General features: G+C 38.0%; 3 protein-coding genes across 3 annotated transcripts; 1 reads left to right on the top strand and 2 right to left on the bottom strand.

Moving 5' to 3' along the window:
• Window positions 856-4792, top strand: LOC18605824 (molybdate-anion transporter). Its single transcript, XM_007039085.2, has 8 exons — window positions 856-1237; window positions 2122-2266; window positions 2363-2531; window positions 2959-3229; window positions 3402-3667; window positions 3748-3963; window positions 4088-4190; window positions 4362-4792. The coding sequence occupies exons 1-8, from the start codon at window positions 1087-1089 to the stop codon at window positions 4421-4423; spliced, it is 1383 nt and encodes a 460-aa protein (XP_007039147.2). The 5' UTR covers window positions 856-1086; the 3' UTR covers window positions 4424-4792.
• Window positions 4889-7053, bottom strand: LOC18605823. The gene is made up of 3 exons (XM_007039084.2): window positions 6170-7053; window positions 5487-5652; window positions 4889-5368 (listed from the first exon to the last, which is right to left on the bottom strand). Exons 1-3 carry the CDS (start codon window positions 6246-6248, stop codon window positions 5116-5118), a joined length of 498 nt encoding a protein of 165 aa, XP_007039146.2. The 5' UTR covers window positions 6249-7053; the 3' UTR covers window positions 4889-5115.
• Window positions 7032-16982, bottom strand: LOC18605822 (MAG2-interacting protein 2). The gene is made up of 12 exons (XM_007039081.2): window positions 16750-16982; window positions 16591-16639; window positions 16275-16448; window positions 15747-15948; window positions 15355-15572; window positions 14105-15101; window positions 13005-13984; window positions 12447-12535; window positions 11933-12292; window positions 10375-11614; window positions 9987-10252; window positions 7032-9883 (listed from the first exon to the last, which is right to left on the bottom strand). Exons 1-12 carry the CDS (start codon window positions 16840-16842, stop codon window positions 7253-7255), a joined length of 7299 nt encoding a protein of 2432 aa, XP_007039143.2. The 5' UTR covers window positions 16843-16982; the 3' UTR covers window positions 7032-7252.

The raw sequence follows: 18539 nt of genomic DNA, 5'->3' as shown, positions 1-18539 counted from the left end.
AATTTAGGTCGAGAAATTGTGTCGCATCTTGGAATTGACCATCACATGCCTCATAATTATAAAACCCTGACCATTGCCACTTTTAGTACGTAGTAGGTGTCTACCCTTTTACTAAATCCCAATTGTCGTACGTGATGGATTATGGATGGCAATTAATAGAGTGGTCTTTCACCCGAAAAGCTCAACCTGTCCACACTGGCGATCTCATTTTTCCCATTTTCTTCAATCCATTGATTGCAAAAGAACGGCACACACCTAACTTTCCATCAAGGAAGTACACAGGAAAAAGAAACCATTTGAAATTGGCAAATCAATAGGAGTATTACCTCAGCCCATAGCGGAACCTAGAAATTATTTGATTTCAATCTTGAGAATTTTCCAAAGCCAACTCCCAGTACAAGATCTGGTAGCAGCACCAACCATGTTATCATCATTATGAAATTAAATTCTTCGGCAGTGACGCCCCACAAGTTGATCCAACGGCCCACACACTTTTTGATAAGAAAAAGGGCCCTACCCCACATCCCTCGAGCCGGTTTACAGTATCCAAGACGTGAGCGCCAGTGCCATTTGGGGGGAGAGGGCTAATGAGTAAGGAAAAATAATGCCTCACCATCTGAACCACCGACACCTCCGCCTTATACTGCTTATATCGGACAACCCAGATCCCGCCACGTTTCGAATCCACAACTAAAGGTCCACATCAAATGACCCAATTGTAGAACCGCGTACCTCTTGGTTTTCATCCTCTGTTCCTCGTCCCCACCATTTCTCCCACACCCTCCACGTCTCATCCATTGTACCTCTTGAAATCCAACCCAAATTTTCTTTTAATTAAATCAAACGTACAACTATTAAAATCACGCGTCCAAAATTGCACTGAAACAGAGGTTTTTCCAGGGAATAAAAACCCAATCTCCATATCTATATCTATCTCTCTTTTCTGCTAGATTTAACTAAAGCACTGTAAAAGAATCCCACTGTGCGGAGGACACATTGGCTTTGCTTCACAGTTTTATCATATCAATCTCCGTCCATCCCAGAAATAAAAGGAGAATTTTTGTGGGTGAGTCGTAGGCAGCAGCAATGGAGCTGTTCTACTTCCTGGTGTTTGGGGCATTGGGAGCGGTGGTGGCAGCATTAGAGCTGAGCAAGACGAGCAAGGATCGAATCAACACATCCCCTGCTTTCAATTCCTTCAAGAACAATTACCTTGTTGTTTACTCTCTCATGATGGGTAATTAACTTCCTTATTTTAATTTTACCCAGATCTGATTTCCATTTCTATTCTCAAGATCTCACTTTTGTTTACATAAACATGGATCTGATCTAATGGTGGTGATTTTGTTTGTGAATCCAGATGCCTATTTTCTAGATTTGCGTTTTTAAGTGTGGGTGCGGTGTTTTTGTGATTTTTTTTTTATTTTGGATAATGTTTTTGTTATTAATGGTTTCTTTGAAAAGTACTGTTTTCTTGGCTATCAAAATGGAAAACGGGCTCATCAAAAAAAAAAAATGGAATGCCGGAAACATGCATTTGTTTTAGCTTGTAAAGGAAAAGGAAGAGTATAAGAAAATGACTTTCAAGAAGTGATATACGGATTTTTGGTCCTTTTCTGTTTTGTGGTTGAGACATTGGATCTGAGGTTTGAGTGGGTTGGAGATACTTGGTTTTATGATCCTATCTGATTGATGATGGTTTGGATAAAGAAAAAACTTAAAACTTTGAGAAACGACCTGTCCACTGTTCTCGGAGCCTAGAGTAGAAGGCCTAACTCTTGCTGAATTTAGTACCTCTGCTTGGCCACCCCGGTTAAGATGTTTCTCCTTAGTTAGTAAAACAAGCTGAAAGCAAAACAAGGTTGCATTAACTTATTTAAATGCATGATTTTATTCAAATGCCTCATAAACATATTGCTACTTATGGTTGGAGATCCTTTTTTTTCTTAAATAAAAAAAATACCCTATATAGTTACCTTCTGACTCTAATTAGTTTTGGAGGTATGATCTTATCTGTGGATAATCTGTTCTGGTAATTGTGAAAGATAACCTTCTTATGTTGTGGTTATTGCCCATATTTCTAGTTTGCTTTTTGATAAATGGTTGTTTATGTGGCAATAGCTGGAGACTGGCTGCAGGGTCCATATGTTTACTATCTTTACAGTACATATGGCTTTGGAAAAGGGGACATTGGACAGCTTTTTATTGCTGGTTTTGGATCCTCTATGTTGTTTGGAACAATTGTTGGATCACTAGCTGACAAACAGTAAATTTTTACTTTGGCTTCTGTTGTGATCTTTTCATACTTTATGGATGAAATATCTTGTCTTAATACAAATCTACCTTCTTGTGTTTACTTCAGAGGCCGCAGGAGGGCTTGTGTTACTTACTGCATTACTTACATACTTAGCTGCATCACCAAGCATTCTCCTCAATACAAAGTTTTGATGATAGGTCGTGTTTTGGGAGGTATCGCCACCTCTCTTCTGTTTTCAGCATTTGAGTCATGGCTTGTTGCTGAACATAATAAGGTGAGGCATTGCTTCTGTGCCCTTTACTCTTAACACCCATCAGGCGCTGGCAAGCTTACAATTTACATTATAGATGTGTTTGCTTCTGTGCCCTTTACTCTTATTTTTACTATTCTAGATGTTGTATGTTGCTCCCTGTTAGGGTGTTTTCCACCCTGCCCTACTTGGAAAAAAGTAAAAATGTTAAAAGTATTTAGTTTACACTATCATATTGCACATGATACTTAGGAATATGCTAGCTTTGTTTACTGAATTTTCCATTATTGTTTTCAAAAGGTGGTAAGGCATGAATCATCTGGTTCTGCTTAGCCTCATTCTTTTGTAAGCTTTGTCTGCAGCAACCCTGAGACTTAACAGTAGCTGATGTGATATCTCTTTGAATTTGATCTTGTTTTGACACGGCTGTTTCTGCCTCTAATCTTTGCAGAGGGGCTTTGAGCAACAATGGTTGTCACTAACATTTTCAAAGGCAATATTTCTTGGCAATGGTCTTGTTGCCATTCTGTCTGGGTTGTTTGGGAACCTACTTGTTGATTCATTGTCCCTTGGACCTGTGGCTCCTTTTGATGCTGCTGCATGCTTTCTTGCTATTGGGATGGCTATCATATTATCATCATGGACTGAAAATTTTGGAGACACCTCAGAAAGCAAGGACCTTCTTACCCAGTTCAGGGGTGCTGCTGTAGCAATAGCTTCTGGTAAAGTTCATATTTTACTTTAAACTCAATGCATTGAGCACGTGTTGCAGGCTGAGCATTGTCTCTTGACACCTTGTTACTTTTTTGTTGAGCCATTCTCCGTCAATGCATTGATTCTTTCCTTAGTTTTCATTTTATTCCCCTCCTTAGTCCAATCTTCTGTGCAATTCAGATGAAAAAATTGCTTTGCTCGGTGCCATCCAGTCTCTGTTTGAAGGTTCAATGTACACCTTTGTGTTCCTTTGGACTCCTGCTTTGAGCCCCAATGATGAGGAGATTCCTCATGGTTTTATTTTTGCCACATTCATGTTGGCTTCAATGTTGGGAAGCTCCCTTGCATCTCGATTGATGGCCCATTCATCACCCAGGGTAGAAAGCTACATGCAGATTGTTTTTGCGATTTCCTCTCTCTCTCTTCTGCTTCCTATTATAACCAATGTATGTTCCAACATCTCTCTATCTCTCTCTTTCTCTGGATTATTCTTTAAGTGATTCCTAACTGGATAAATTTGCAACAGTTCTTGGTAGCTCCTTCTAAAGTGAAGGGCGGAAGCATCTCATTTTCAGGTTGTATCCAGCTTCTTGGCTTCTGTACCTTTGAGGCTTGTGTAGGGATATTCTGGCCATCCATTATGAAAATGAGATCTCAGTACATCCCAGAGGAGGCTAGGAGCACTATTATGAACTTCTTCCGCATTCCTCTCAATCTCTTTGTCTGCATCGTGCTGTACAATGTATGTTATAGGCTTTTCTATAATAGTTTCATTTGATATGCCATAGACAAGTACATAAAATGCTGGGAGATTCTTTAGGCTTTAACTATGTTACTTACTCCCTGTATCGGTTTTGCCTCTGAAGGTTGATGCGTTTCCCATCACTGTTATGTTTGGTATGTGCTCAATTTTCCTCTTCGTGGCATCTATTTTGCAAAGACGGCTGATGGCAATTTCAGACAAGCCAAGTATGTATAACATTATATTTCTAATTTTGCTCTTTCAGTCAACATTAGCCACAATCGTCCACAGCCTAGTTTATAAATTTTATACAACCTGCGTTGAACCCAAACATACTTCATATTCCTGGCGTTCTCTATGCATATCAGGTTCTTAACTTTTTGTTGTTTTTCGTCCAGAGGTGGAAAATTGGACGGCAATGAAGGAAAGGGACCCTGAAGCGGAGCCACTAAATGATTGAGTGTGTTGGGCTTTACAGGCCACCAAGGATTCTTGCCTGGTTGAAAACAACGTAATTGATTCCTTATACTGTTCCAGTTCCTACTCGATGGAGGGTTGTATTTTGATTTTACAGTAGAGGTTACAAATGTATAAGAAAATAGTGGTCTGCCCATTAAAAAAAAGAAAAAGAAAAAGAAAAAGGTCACTTGGGTTTTCATGATTGTTTTGGGCAAGGTAGTTAATGCTTTTGTCTGCTAAAGTAGGAAAGCAAATATCCATCTTCGTATCTCCGATATTATTCTTTTCTAAACTGCTCTATAATTTGTATTACATTTCCTCTAATGTTTCTGGTTTAGTGGAATTGCACCAACTTCTTGCCTATGCATCACATCGTATGGGATCTGTCACCCAGTCTTTGTTACTTGGATGGTTGATGAAATAAATGATGTTAAAAGTAACAATTTGATCGTCATATTGACCGGGCGAAAACCAAACAAGTTGCATTGCAACTTTCCAATTAAACATATTTAATTTCTGTTTGACCCAAGCATCTGCTGAATAAAAGCAACAAGAATGATGAAACAAGAGACGCTTCCATTACCATAGCTATAAATACAACAACATTATAATGCTACATAAATATACAAGAAAAAAAGAAAAGAAACAGAAACTTGAAGTTCAAACTATTGCCCTTCGACGCCTTGAAGATGTTCACAGCAGCACCATTCCACGTTTGGCATCTGCAGAAGCTGCTTCCAAGTCCCCTAGGAAAAACAGGATTTTGTCAAGAATCCCTCGACTGGGTTCCTCCACCTTCATAGCTTCTTCCACCCTCAACTCTGTTTTTGAACTCGAAGGACCATCTTTCACCCCTTTCCGTTTTCTCCTTGAACCCAAGTGCCGTTGGATTTCACCTTGATGTACAAGAAAGTAGTCACCACCTTCTCTGATTATCTTCAGCCCTCTACACACATAAAGATACAACACATTTCTCAGATTATCACGCCATGTTTGGGGCAACCATCACTGCAAAAATATTACAAAAATTAAAATCATATTGTTGATTAAAGCTTATAACTTACATCCCAACTCGATCACATCGGTCTTGTGTCTCGTACACATCTTTCCATGATCTTGAATCTATAGGATTAGGGGCATAGAACGCAGCTTGATCAATTCCCCATCTCTGTCCGAATAGCTCAGACCACAGCAAGTTGTCCGAGGCCAAGACCTTCCACTTCCTGCAAACTTTTTCATACCAAATTGCAACGTTCATTGGCATGCCTTCCTAGCTTCTTTCTTGTACATATTATTCATAGTTGAATTTTCAGTATGCGCATGCATTAAGCAGCGAGTTTATAATATATTTTCTCTAAATTGCCAAAGAAAGACGATGAATTCAATATGGATTTAACAACAATAAACCAGAAATCTCGCCAGTTGATCCAGAATTCAGGAAATAAAAGGAAAGAACTGTAGAATTCAAGTTTCCCATAGATATAATACCTTTAGAAATGAAATTGAGAATTAGAAGAAGAAAGAAAATCAATAACTGAAGCCATCAAAGCGATAAATTCCAGAGTGACTGATGAAAGAAGAAGAGTGAAACACTATACAACAAATAATAATATAAGAGGTACAATTCAACACAAATTCAAGAAAGCAAGCAAAGATCCCATCTACACTTCGACCATTCAACATAAATACATCAAAATATGAAAGCAATCTGACCCCAAAAAGAGAATAAATTTTGGGTGTTGCTAACCTTGTTGAGCAGTTGCAAGATTCTGATGATCCAAGAAACAGAAAATCTTGAGACAGATATCACCAGGCAATCTCTCCATTTTTCTCTTTTGTCGTGAAAGGTTTCTCGAACTCTAATTCTGAAGCATCCAAAGCAAAGATAGCAATCCTCTTTGCAGGGACAAGGGAGAGAGCCGGAAAGGCAACCTTTTTTATGTGGCAACCCCTCCTCTTGCTTCTGCTTTTATGGTTGAAAATCAAGTTGGGTGAAATACCAAGCTACCATCTCAACTCTTTCGACTGATAAAATTGAAGCTACTCGCTCCAAACGACATGCCACGTTGGAGGATTCAGAACACGTGCTTCCTAAGACGGCGAGTATGATATGTCCGCACGCTGAGGGAAGATTAAAGTGTTTTGACTTTGACAAATTGTAGTTCGAAGTAGCCCAGAGTTAATGTTTTACCGCGAAAATTGAAACCAATTTTCTCGAACAAAAATTTTGCCAACTCGGTTTCTTCGGTGAAAAATTGTCCTTTTTCTTGGGTGTCACACATGTCATCATCCACGCCAGCCAAAAATTACTGCTGCCATTTCTGCCAGAAATTTGACCTCTCTTGCTTTGAGATTGAGTAGAGTTTTCCTTATGACTTTCCGATTCCCATCGATGGTTACAACCATGTGCAAGTTACCTAAGTCCAGATCTATCATCTAACTGATCACCCAAAACACGAAAGAAATAATTAACTGAAAGAGTTTTCTTTCAGATCTGAAGGGGACCATGACCAGCCTGGCTTTGAATCTGTTGATCCAAAAACTTGATCCTCCATGACGCTTACACTACTATTTAAACAACTTCGCTCATGTTTGGGTCTCTGAGACTATGTAGAAATTGTGTACTAATCGAAAACATATACAGGATATCTGGTATACAAAAGCTCATTTGTTTCAAACGGGGAAATATTTCCAGAAGGAAATGGAAGAAATAAAATAATTTCCCCTCCAAACTTTTAGGACGGTCTTGCCGGTTTACACATGATTCTGCAATCTGTAACACAATTGTCTTCTTTTAATTTTTGACAGCTCTCTCTCAGCAAAGCTTTTCTCATCTATTGCTTTCATTCCTAGGAAGTAATGACAAGGCAGATTGAAGCGAATTCCCCAACTTGCCTCTCAAGCTTGAAACTGTGTACTTTAACGTTTCACAAGAACCCATTTCCTCAGGGGCAAATTTGTCGTGTTCTAATACGTGGAGTTGCCTTGCCAAGTATCTTCTAAGACTGGCCTCTGCAATGTTGATGAGGCCAAGTGAAACATTTGTGTGCATGAATTTTGTAACAAGAAATCCTGCTAGCACCTGCTGCTCTGACTTGACAAGCTCTGATATGAACATGGGGAACAAGATTCTTGCGAATAGAAATAAGGTGTCTCCCTCGTTGTTTCCACGTTCATTGCTTCTTTTCTTTCCAAGCTTTGACAATTGGGCTTCTTGGAACTGGCGAGAGAAGTTGCCCACTAAATAGCAGGAATAAGAGAAAACAGTGACATAGGAAGATTTGTTGATAACAGTTGATAGAACCCCCGAGGACAGGACTAGCATTAAGAACTCATGGTCACTGCCAATCATGTTAGAGGTACCTTTTTGTTTCAACTTGTTTTCAAGTGCACTCAGAGACTCCAACTGCAAACCTTTGTAAGGCAGTAAAAGCATCATCTTTAAAGCCACGAAACAATCCACTCCAAGTACACTGTCATTCAAGCTCCTTGCGCCACCTTCATCAAGCAATACTCCACCAGATTTTGTAGTGGACTGGTCAATCAGTTTTAACACATCTCTAAATTGAGATGCTTTAACAAGGCTCCTTAAAATCTCTATCCAACACTCATGTAAGGGATGAACCAAAAGTAAGTCTTCTTTCTTTTCTTTCTCCGAAGGTTCTACTTCCTGAAAGCTCTCCCATCCCTCATCCCAATCATCATTGCTCCAGATATTTTCTGCATCAGAAAATACTGCAGACGCTACCTCTTCTGTCTTAATCACAAAAAGCCCTTCCCACTCTTCCAAAATGGCTACCAAAACATTGAAATGAGGAGCTGCATTGGCAACTTCACACAATTTCAAGAAGCAAGAAACTGCTGTTTCAACATTCAAGAGGTCATCAGAGGTAATTTCAATGCCAGGAGAGATGGCTGCCATAAGCTGAGATGATTTGAGTGCAACTAAAGTACTTGTAAACCTGCTGGAAGTATCTGTTTGCTCAGGCAACCCTTCATTGGAAGTACTTTGAGTCTTGTTACTTCCACAGAGTGAATCATCCCACCCTACCCATGGGTGAACATTTAGCTGCAGCTCAGAAGATAAACCCTTCATAGTAGTACCTGTGATAAATTGCATAAGCTCTAGGGCATAAACTCGAACATGACTAGCAAGCTGCAAATCTTCAGAGAAACTGGCAATTCTTTCCCAAACTGCACACCTGACTTTCTTCAACTTCTCCGAATCACCTTCCAAATTACTCAATGACGACACCAACAGATACAATTTTTGGTGTTCCTGAGGTCCACTAGCCAAATCTTGTAAAATTGGTTCTAGTACGTTTAAATAGAGATGGGGAAGATCCTGAAACTCGGTGTCAGCAGGTGCATTTGGAGTGGTTGCATGATGTTGTAGTGCTTCAACAAATACATCTGATATGGCTCCAAAACCACAACCAGAAAATATCATGGCTCTGCAGAAAATGAAAATAACAGCAGAAAGGTCACCAATTAAACCATGGTTGACATACCCAATAATGGTGCTCCAGCCCTGACTAGGAGAAACAGAGTCCTCCATCACCAACCTCATGAGAACCTTTAAACAACTCACTAAGCAATTTGGGTGGAACCTGGTATTTTCTACTGAAATCTCACTGGAAGCAAATTCTTGCATTTCTTCAGTCAATCTGATCCAGAAATTCAAAAGGAAGATGAGGCAGTCCTGCCATGTTGAGTTGTCAGGCATATTCTCATAAGCACCATGTGGAGGTATGATTTCAGTGAAATATTGCTTCATAATGTCCAATGCCTGTGAAGGTTCCAAGAGTTTGATATGCTTTCTAGACAAGTCATAGATCTGCTCAAGGTCACTGGTTATATTCTGAAAGTTTTCAGGGTTGTTAGTGCTAAACTCTGTTCTAACTCTATCCTTCAAAGTTGCCAATAAACGCAGCACATAATGCTTGTGGACATCCTGCCATGATATGAGACCCTCAGCCACTGGATCACTATAGATGCTGACCAGAGTCATTACCATTTTAGACAAAGCTTCTAAGCTAAATTCATCAGTGTGAGCATAGACTTCACTACTGAAAGACTGCAGATTCAAACCACCTAATCCTGTAATATTTTTGAAGTTTAGGTCCTTAACAAAGGAAATTCTTCTACATTCTTCCTCAATAACCTTGTAATAATGAGATAACCCAATAGCAAATGCATGTGGCTGATCTACGAGTATCATTGGTAAAGGTTCTTTGCTTTGCTCTATCTGCTTATAGCAGTCAGAGAGGAGGCTATATATGTAAGCAAGGCGCTGCTTATTGCAACCATCAACTGCAGGGTATACGATCAAGGATATGGTTTTGATAGTTTCAGCAGCATAACCAAGTATTTCTCCTTTAATTTCTGAGATCTCAGCCGTGATATCATTATTGGTCCAAATCTCAGAAACAAGGATTGAAGTTAAGTACCGAAGTATTACCTGCAAAAGTCAAAAACAAAAGTGTCATTTAAAGGCTTAAAAGGGTTTGACATTATAATCTACCATTATAAGTTGAGAAAAATATACATGCATGCCCATGTACCTCAGCTCGGTTCAAGCCATAGGTATTGGCCAATTTCAACAAATCCTTCAAAATGTGCTTCTTCTCCAATTTTAAGGACTCAATTAGAGAAAAAACAACACTCTCAACGTAGCTGACATCACCAGACAAAAAGCGTGCAGTTTCAACCCCAGGAATTATTTGCTCTAACAATCTAGAATGATCTGCTACACGCTTTTTCTCTTCTAATTTAAGTTTCCAATCCCTCCAAAATGAGGAGTGTACTTCATCGATCTTGTTTATGTCATCTGAAAACAAGTAAAAAGAGAAAAAATAAGAGCATCATCACATGGAAGCACATGTAGGATAGTGTGAGCAAAATTATGCAGTCTTAATTTAAGCAGGCAACTAGAGGAATAAAGTCTATTACCAGAATTAAGTGGCTTATTCCTCTCTTTAAACTTCCTGAGGAGCAGCTCCCTCCTCTGAGAAGGACCTTCACAATCAACTCCAGTATTATGTAATATGCTATAGGTCATTCCCACATTCATGATACTACAAGTTTCTTGGTAGTTTTCCCTGGTTCTTAGCTGCTCTTCAATTACTTCTACCCCACTAAAAGCATCCACAAGATTTAACAGGAAGGAGCAACCGATGACATCTTCCTCTTCAGTAACTGGTGGTTCTATAATTGATTTTGCCAGAGAAGCAATCAGATCGTCTCTGGGAGCAAAACCATTCCTTGCCAACCAGGACAAAATAGTTATCACAGCTTGTGTTCTTACACTAACATATTGCTTTCCAGGAATCAAGCCAGAAGTAAAGTTCTTACCGTGCTCCGCTTTTCTAGTTAATTCAAGCAACCATGGAAGTTGTATAGCAGCAAAAGTTAAAATCTTTCCATTTCCTTGCAAAAGCAGCTCCCAATTAGCCCCATTCTCAACAGGCAGGTTTTTAGCGACAAGAGAAAGTGTATTTTTAATACTATTGAAATGAATTTCTTGATCAACACTGTTAAACCCTTCAACCAGTTCAGAGGAATTTTTCAAGTCAACTATATCTTGAATACTGTAGCCTGGAAGTGAAATAACCGATGAACCTTGAACTGAGAAATTCGGAGAGTTTGACCCTGTCATCGTCATCAAAGTCTCACACTGCCCTTGCATGTCTAAATCTTTCCATGCATGGAGCAGCTCACCAATTGATTCCTCATCACAATGGCTCAAAGCAAAACCCAGTAGCTGTTTTCGAGAACTTATATCCATATTCTCAAGAGAAGGACCCCTTGCTATTGCAGCACATAAATCCCAAACAAGACCATGACCCTTTTTGGCCAGAACAAGGCAGAGATCAAAGGCCAACTGCAGATCACCAGCAACTGCAGCTTCTCTAGCAATAGCTTCCTCAACAGCTGAGATTTCTTCCAAAGAGCTCAATCCAAGAAGTTTGGCAACCTCAATTAGTTCATCAACATGTAGATAAGCTCCAGCTTGACTTGTGATGGCCATTTTAATAATCTCCATCGGATCTTTTATTTGCCTGAATTGCATAGGTAGAAGAGTCACTCCAAGGTTTGGAAGTTTAACAGTAAGTGCATCAATAATGTCAGCCTCAGCTTTAACATTTCTGCTACTTGGACATAAATTCAGACATTCCTTTGCCTTCCAGATCTGAAACAAGTTATGGCAACATAATCAATGATTCTTTGGTTTTTTTAATGACAAACAAGAAGAACAATCAGTAGTTAAAGACATTCGCTTCAACATCATTGAACCACAAACATGAATTTATGTTGTCATCAACTCATAGTTAAAGTGAAAGCTAAATTCAGTTAAACAGGGACTCTATTGATTTTAATGATCATAACAGAAGAATCATACATGACGTAAGTTAAAATTTGTTAGAAGGAAGCTACCGGAATTAGAACTTATTATGTCATTCCTGTTTGTCCTAAACCATAACAGACCGTGAACTGACTGCAAACTTACTTCTGAGGAATGCAGACTTGAAGCTGAGAAAAAATACTCCCTTGCTGCTTGAACAACAAGATTTTCTGCTTTCTCTGTTGCTAAAGCAACTGAACTTGTACCCTTTAAGTAACTTCTTGCAAGAGAAAACTTCCCTGCTTTCAACAGTCCTCTGCAGAATTCAATTAACATATATTCAAGGTCAAGAAAAGGAAAGGCCTTCTCCTGCAAGCACAGCATATCACGCCACATGTTTGCCCACTCATTATCTGATCGGCCAGGCTGTCGTCGAACATATTTTGAAAGTATGAGGCGAATAATCTGTTTTACACCTTTTTCATCTGAATGGGCTTCTAAGAAAAAATTCATTGGTTTTGGGACCTGTATAAAAAGAATTCCTGTCATTGTCTAAGTCTACCCATAGCATTCAGCTCCGCAGATAAACACCTAGAACTGATGCTTAAAAGGGAAATAATTCAAAAAGAGAACCCATATCCCGTGTTTGTAGTGATAAAACAATAGAAGTGTGACAAACCTGGTAAAACGCCAAAAGCCTCCCTGCTTCAATATGGCCTTCTGCCACTTTGCATCTTTGATCAAGGTTGCCAATACATATTTCAGAATCTGTAAAATTAATTATAGATGGAGCATAAAAGATCAGCGCTACAAAACTGAGGCCTGAAAATTAGAAACGCACACAGAATCAAAGAAGTAGGGTATCTAGGTAGGGAAATGAAAAGAAATCACCCTTAAAACAATAAGGATGAAAAGGAGAAAGACAGATGACCAGAGCAGATGTCTCTTAGAAAATCTTAATGCATTTAAAACTCTTCATCTCCCTTATAGACCTAAATAAAACCTTATATACCCTAATTTTCCTAAACTAAAAGACTTTAAGATACCCCTCTTATCGTCCAGCATGGAAGGACCTAACCAGTCTCTACACAATGTAATGGCATTATCAAGAAGAAATGAAATTCATAGTTCATCCAAAGTCCTTTCACACTTTGAACAAATATCTGAAGCTGATTAGTGATGAAAAAACACTAGATTGGAAAATAAGCAAAATTTATTCGTCTGAGGTAGAAACTACCTTGCTTATGTGGAAGCTTTGACAATATTGCAGCCATGGTACTCCACCTATCTGCAACTGTAAATAAATATACGCATTGCAGAGCACAATCTACAACTTCAACCTCATCCTTGAAGAAGCCACTGCTTTGGAGCTCCTTGCACCCTTCCTCGATGACCATCGAGCATACATCTAATTTATTTGCCAAAGAAATCTCCTTCAGCCATCTAACCAGAAATGACTCACCCATAGTATGATTTTCCAAAGAATGGCCATCTGCAACCTGCTCTTGGGTACCCAAGGTGACACTGTGGGACCTTTTTCTCATAAATGGAATTGCCTTATTCCGCAATGATTCAACCACATTTTCCTCTTTGCACCCATGAAGCATTGTTCTAAATTTTTCATAGTCAGATAATTGTTCCCATGCAACAAGACTTATACTGGTACTTAAATCACCATCACTCTCATCAGCATAAACCAGCTGGTGCAGGTATGAGATATCCTCATGAAACTGCTTCAACTCGTAGATACCTTTCTGACAAGCAAAGCCAACCAAGCAGAGGCAGTTGTCTAGCAACCCACTGCAGGAATCAATTTCTCTAGCTCTATGCTTATACCAAACTGCAAGTTCATCTGTTGAAGGCCAAAAAGATCCTAGCAACCGCTTGACAACAGGTTCAGTTCTAATTTGAGTACCAATCTCATGGTTCTCAGGTAATTTATTAATAAAACTTACCATCTTGTCACATTCAACCCAATCTTCTTCCCTCAAAGCAACACTTGCAGAAGGAGACCTCCCAGGAAGAAGCTGCACATATGTTTGCACAGGAAATGTTTCAGGAATAGACGCCAAAATATCTAACATGAAGAAAGCCAGTGAATAAGGATGACGCTTGAAAAGGAGGTTTAAAGCCCCGATTTTTCCATTTTCAGCAAGTGTAACAGCTGCTTCATTCATTGGCATAACACGGAATTTTTTATATTCCTGCATAGAAAACCTACAAAAGCCTATGTCATTAAAAGGTCAATCAGCAGAAAACAATCAGGCTGTGGAAACCTCTACACAGCCACAACTAAATGTAGTGGAAGTAACTATGAGAAGCTGGAAAGCACATTACCTGCCCATGTTTATCCCAAGAAATGTTTCCAACCTATCACTGAATTGCAAAAGCTGAAGTCTAGCCACACGGAAATCCCAAATCTCACCACATTCTTGGTTGTTGGATTCAGAAAATTTGTACTGGTTAGTTAACTGCAGGCCATATGCAAGTAAAGCCTTCACTGCTTCTTCTGTTGGTCCAACTTTATCTACACATTCTGAAAGCACAAAAACTTTATCTTCAATGTTTGACAAAAATGTATTTATGTCATTTATTCCCTGGCCTGAACATAACCACTGTGACTTCAGAACTTCATCCCTATCCAACCCATGACGATCAGCAAAGTCCAAGGCAGCCTGATGCTTGGAATTACCAATTAGAATCTTATACATTTCAGGAACAGATCTCTCTGAAAATGATATCAAACTCCAACGCAACCTAGAAATGTCAGATTGATTGGATCCATCTTCAGAAGTTTGCTCTCTATGACTTGTTCTTCTATTACTATTAGATAAACCAAACCTATCATCAGATGATAAAGTCTCTAAAAGAAACAGATATCCTTTAAACTGCTGTACCCTTTCTAAAACAGGCATAGAATATACAGGTTCATCCTCTATTAGTGTCAGACCACTAAGGATGTCAAGCATAGTGACAAACCCCCTTCGTTTTGCAAGAGTGAGAATGTGGTCAGACCACCAAGTAAAATCTACAATGTCAATTAAAATTTCTGAGCATCCATTTAACAGTTTATCAGTCACTTGAGAATTAGCTCTCCCTCCAAAAGAAAAGTTTGTAACTGAACAGCTTTCTTTATCCAGCTCAAAAATATGCAAACATCCATTCATATCTAAAGCGGCAATATAATCACCATGGGCTGAGATTAACACCTTCGGGTAGGCCAGATGACCTGCATAATCTTTTTGTTCACAGTAAAGGCCATCAAACTGAGTAGAGGCTAATGGCTCCAAAACCAAATCCTCACGTTTACGCCAAAGAGAAAGATAACAGGATCCTGGAAAGAAAGATAAAAAGGAGTATTAACTGTGAAACTTTAAAAGATGATGATGGTTAAAATCCATCTGCTCATCCCAATCCTTTATCATACAAAACTGATACACAGATACAGATGTTTCTTTGATTCAATCTAATACTTGCAAGCAAAGTCTAGAAGATTTGAGTCATACAACATAACTGCATAAAGACTGTTTAAATTCAAAGTCAAAGTTTTCATTTAAGGTCAAGGGAAATGAAGTATAAAACTATACCAGATTTCCCAGTAGCAGTAATAGAGCTGCCGACAGCACTACCAACAACAACAAGCAAAGAAAGATCTGGATAATAGTCAAAGCAGAAAACATTCTGAGGAAATTGCCTTTTTAAAGCTAAGCCACTATTGTTTGTGGAGGAAATAGAGGCACTTGGCTCTTGACTGATCTCAATATGATGAAAAGCTCCATCAGATGTCAGAACGGTGAAGCTACACCTGAAAACAAGTCCATTAATTACATGCATGCAGTAATTCTGTACCTTTTATGGCATTTACAAACATAAATTTCGAAATCCAGGCTACCCGACCATGAACCAAAGATTGTAATATGTGTTCATGACAGGAAAGAAGACTAGCAAGGGGGGAAAATAATGGGAAACAAAAGCTTACAAGAAAGATTGTTGTACATCAGAAGCATCCTGTGCAATCAGTCCTATTATTGTTGAAGATACCTTTAGATGCCTCTTTGTAATCTTTGTTATCTCTTCACCATTTGCCTTAATAAAATATATTACATCAGCATCATCAATGACTCCAAGAATATCATGAGATTCGGACCAAGCTCCACATGTACATGAAACAAGGCTGCTACCTGATGCATGGAATCAAGTTGGAAACAGTTCTAAACTATAAAGAATGGATTCTATGAGCAATTTACAGATTTAACTTTAACCGGTAACTCTTGGATTCCATAAGGAATTTACAAATTTAACTTTAGCCAGTAACTCTTTTCTTCAGCCTAAAGCCATATCCTAGGATGAGTGGCATCCTATAAGAAGAACTCGTTTTTTGTAATCATCAAGAGTTCCTTACTATGTATGTAAATTGCCTGAATCTCCTAGGGTATTCTATTAACCAAAGAGTTCCAATATATATTCATCAGAATAATAATGAATATAAATACAAAATAAATCTTACTAGTAAAAATGCCACATGGCTCCTGGTAATCATCTTCCCTCCGCAAAATTGTTACTTGATTTCCAGCAGCAACAGCAACACGATCCCCTTTCGGGGATATAAATAAAGACACTGGTTTTTTCATTTTCTTCGGATTCTTGTATCCCGTCCATCTCTCTTTAAGCTGTCTTACACCTTCAACCAACAAAAGACCCCAAGAAAGAAATTAAAAAATAATAATACTAAAGCCTTTGTAACTACTTGCATTATACTAAAAAAATTAACTAATTACATCACAATTGAATTATAAAAAGAAAAGCGTTTAAATCTATTATACCTCGAACGGAAAGAAATGATAAGAAACCGCCTTTATCAGCTTCATTTGACTGAATTTAGAGAAAAGAAAAGGTGAAAAGATTAAATTGTAAGATTAAGTTTATTTATAAGAAGAACGAAAAGTAAAAATGAAAGAGGATTATGAAGGGAAGAGGAGGACCTGTTGAAGAGGAAGAGGAGGATAATTGGAAGTGAAAGACCTGGAGGCGTGATGACGTGCTTCGTAAAGCACTTCACGTACGGATTCCTCCATGGCCTACGTTTTTGCTAACGCTGCTTGCTATTGTCTCCGTCTCTGTCACTTTTCTCTCCAAGATCTCAAATTCTATTTCCTTTTTCTTACAGAGAGAAACAAGAAGATGAAAAATGGCAGAGCAGATGGCTCTGGCCTCTGGAGAATAACGGGTCGGAAAAGAAGACTTACTTCATAAAATGGGGCTAAGATGGCCCATCCTGACTCACCCTTCAATCGGGCATCGGCTCCTAATGATATTGGGCCACATACACTAGATGGGCTAAAAAAGCTGTTCCCGTGGCCCGGAGCACGGCCTAATCATATCAGTCTGCCTTTAAGATTATACACATCATGGCCCCATCATAAGGCTTTTCTTTTTCTTTAATTTAATAATGAAGTTTTCTTATTTGAAAATTAAGTAGCAAATATTCGAAGTTATTATTGAATTAAATATTCAATGATAAAATAAACAATTTTTTTAATTATAAAAAATTTCATAAAAAAATTATAAATATAATTACAAATCATTAGGTGCTCACTCTATTCTTTTAATAGAACCTCAATTTCCTTGAAGAGGTTGTTTTCAATAAAACAATACTGTAAGGAAAAATTTCCAATGATCTATTCTAAAATACTTTTCTATAGTGAACTGAAACGGAGTCAACTGTCCGGGCTAATTCAAGGGAAGTATTTGACTATTCGAACACAACCAAAGTCTTGGGGCAGGACCAACATCATACAACATATTGATCCCAAGTGCCCCTGTCCCTGCCATCCCTGGCCTTTTCAATGCTTCCATAGATGAACCCCGTGGCTCTAAAGTCCATGGAATCTTTGATGGGTGCATGAGACGAAGGTCATCTCTTGCAACTTGCAAGGCTTTGAGCCAATTCAGATGTAGCTCATCCACGTTGCTAAATTATTAATGAGAAGCTAACGATCTGACGAAGAATATTTAAATTCACTAAGCCCATATGGAAATGTCTTGCATTCCTTGTCCAGATCTTGTTTGCTTAATAAACAAGCGTGAATGTCAACTGAATGTTCATCAAAAAATAAAACTGAGTCGAGTCGAGTCATTGATGAATTAAATCTAAAGTTAAGTTTGATATATTGTTGAGAATATGATTGTGTGATATATGATTGCTGAAAATATAATTGCTAAGAATATAATTTTGTAGCGTTTGTTATAATAAGAGAAAATGATGATGGTAAGAAATGTGATTGTTGAGAGGATTACATTATAGTGTTTGGTTTGTAAGTATTTTATTGAAAATGTAATATAAATTGACAAAATTACTTTTATGTATAAAAAACATATAAATTGAATAAATTTTTAATTTTTAATATAAAATTTGACTTTTCAACTTTAAACAATTAAAATAATAAATAATAACATTAAAAATAACATAATATTTTTATATCAATTATTTAAATATTAAAATATGTAAAATTACTATATATTTTTTTTCGTCTTGAACTTGAAAAAATAAAAAATAAAAAAATTATCAAAGACAAATCTATTGATAGATAAAAAATTCTATCGATAGATCACATTATCTATTGATAAATTATATTATCTATCGATAGATAAATGGTCGTTGTTAAAAGTTTGAACATAATCTATCAATAGATGTTCTTTATCGATAGACATTCAATTTTAAGTATTCCTAACACTTTCTTTCTCTCATAACCGTAGCACCAAAATATTTTTG

This window comes from Theobroma cacao, chromosome 3 (assembly GCF_000208745.1).
Source record: "Theobroma cacao cultivar B97-61/B2 chromosome 3, Criollo_cocoa_genome_V2, whole genome shotgun sequence".
Lineage (NCBI taxonomy): Eukaryota > Viridiplantae > Streptophyta > Magnoliopsida > Malvales > Malvaceae > Theobroma > Theobroma cacao.
This window is presented reverse-complemented; position numbering and strand designations above follow the sequence as displayed.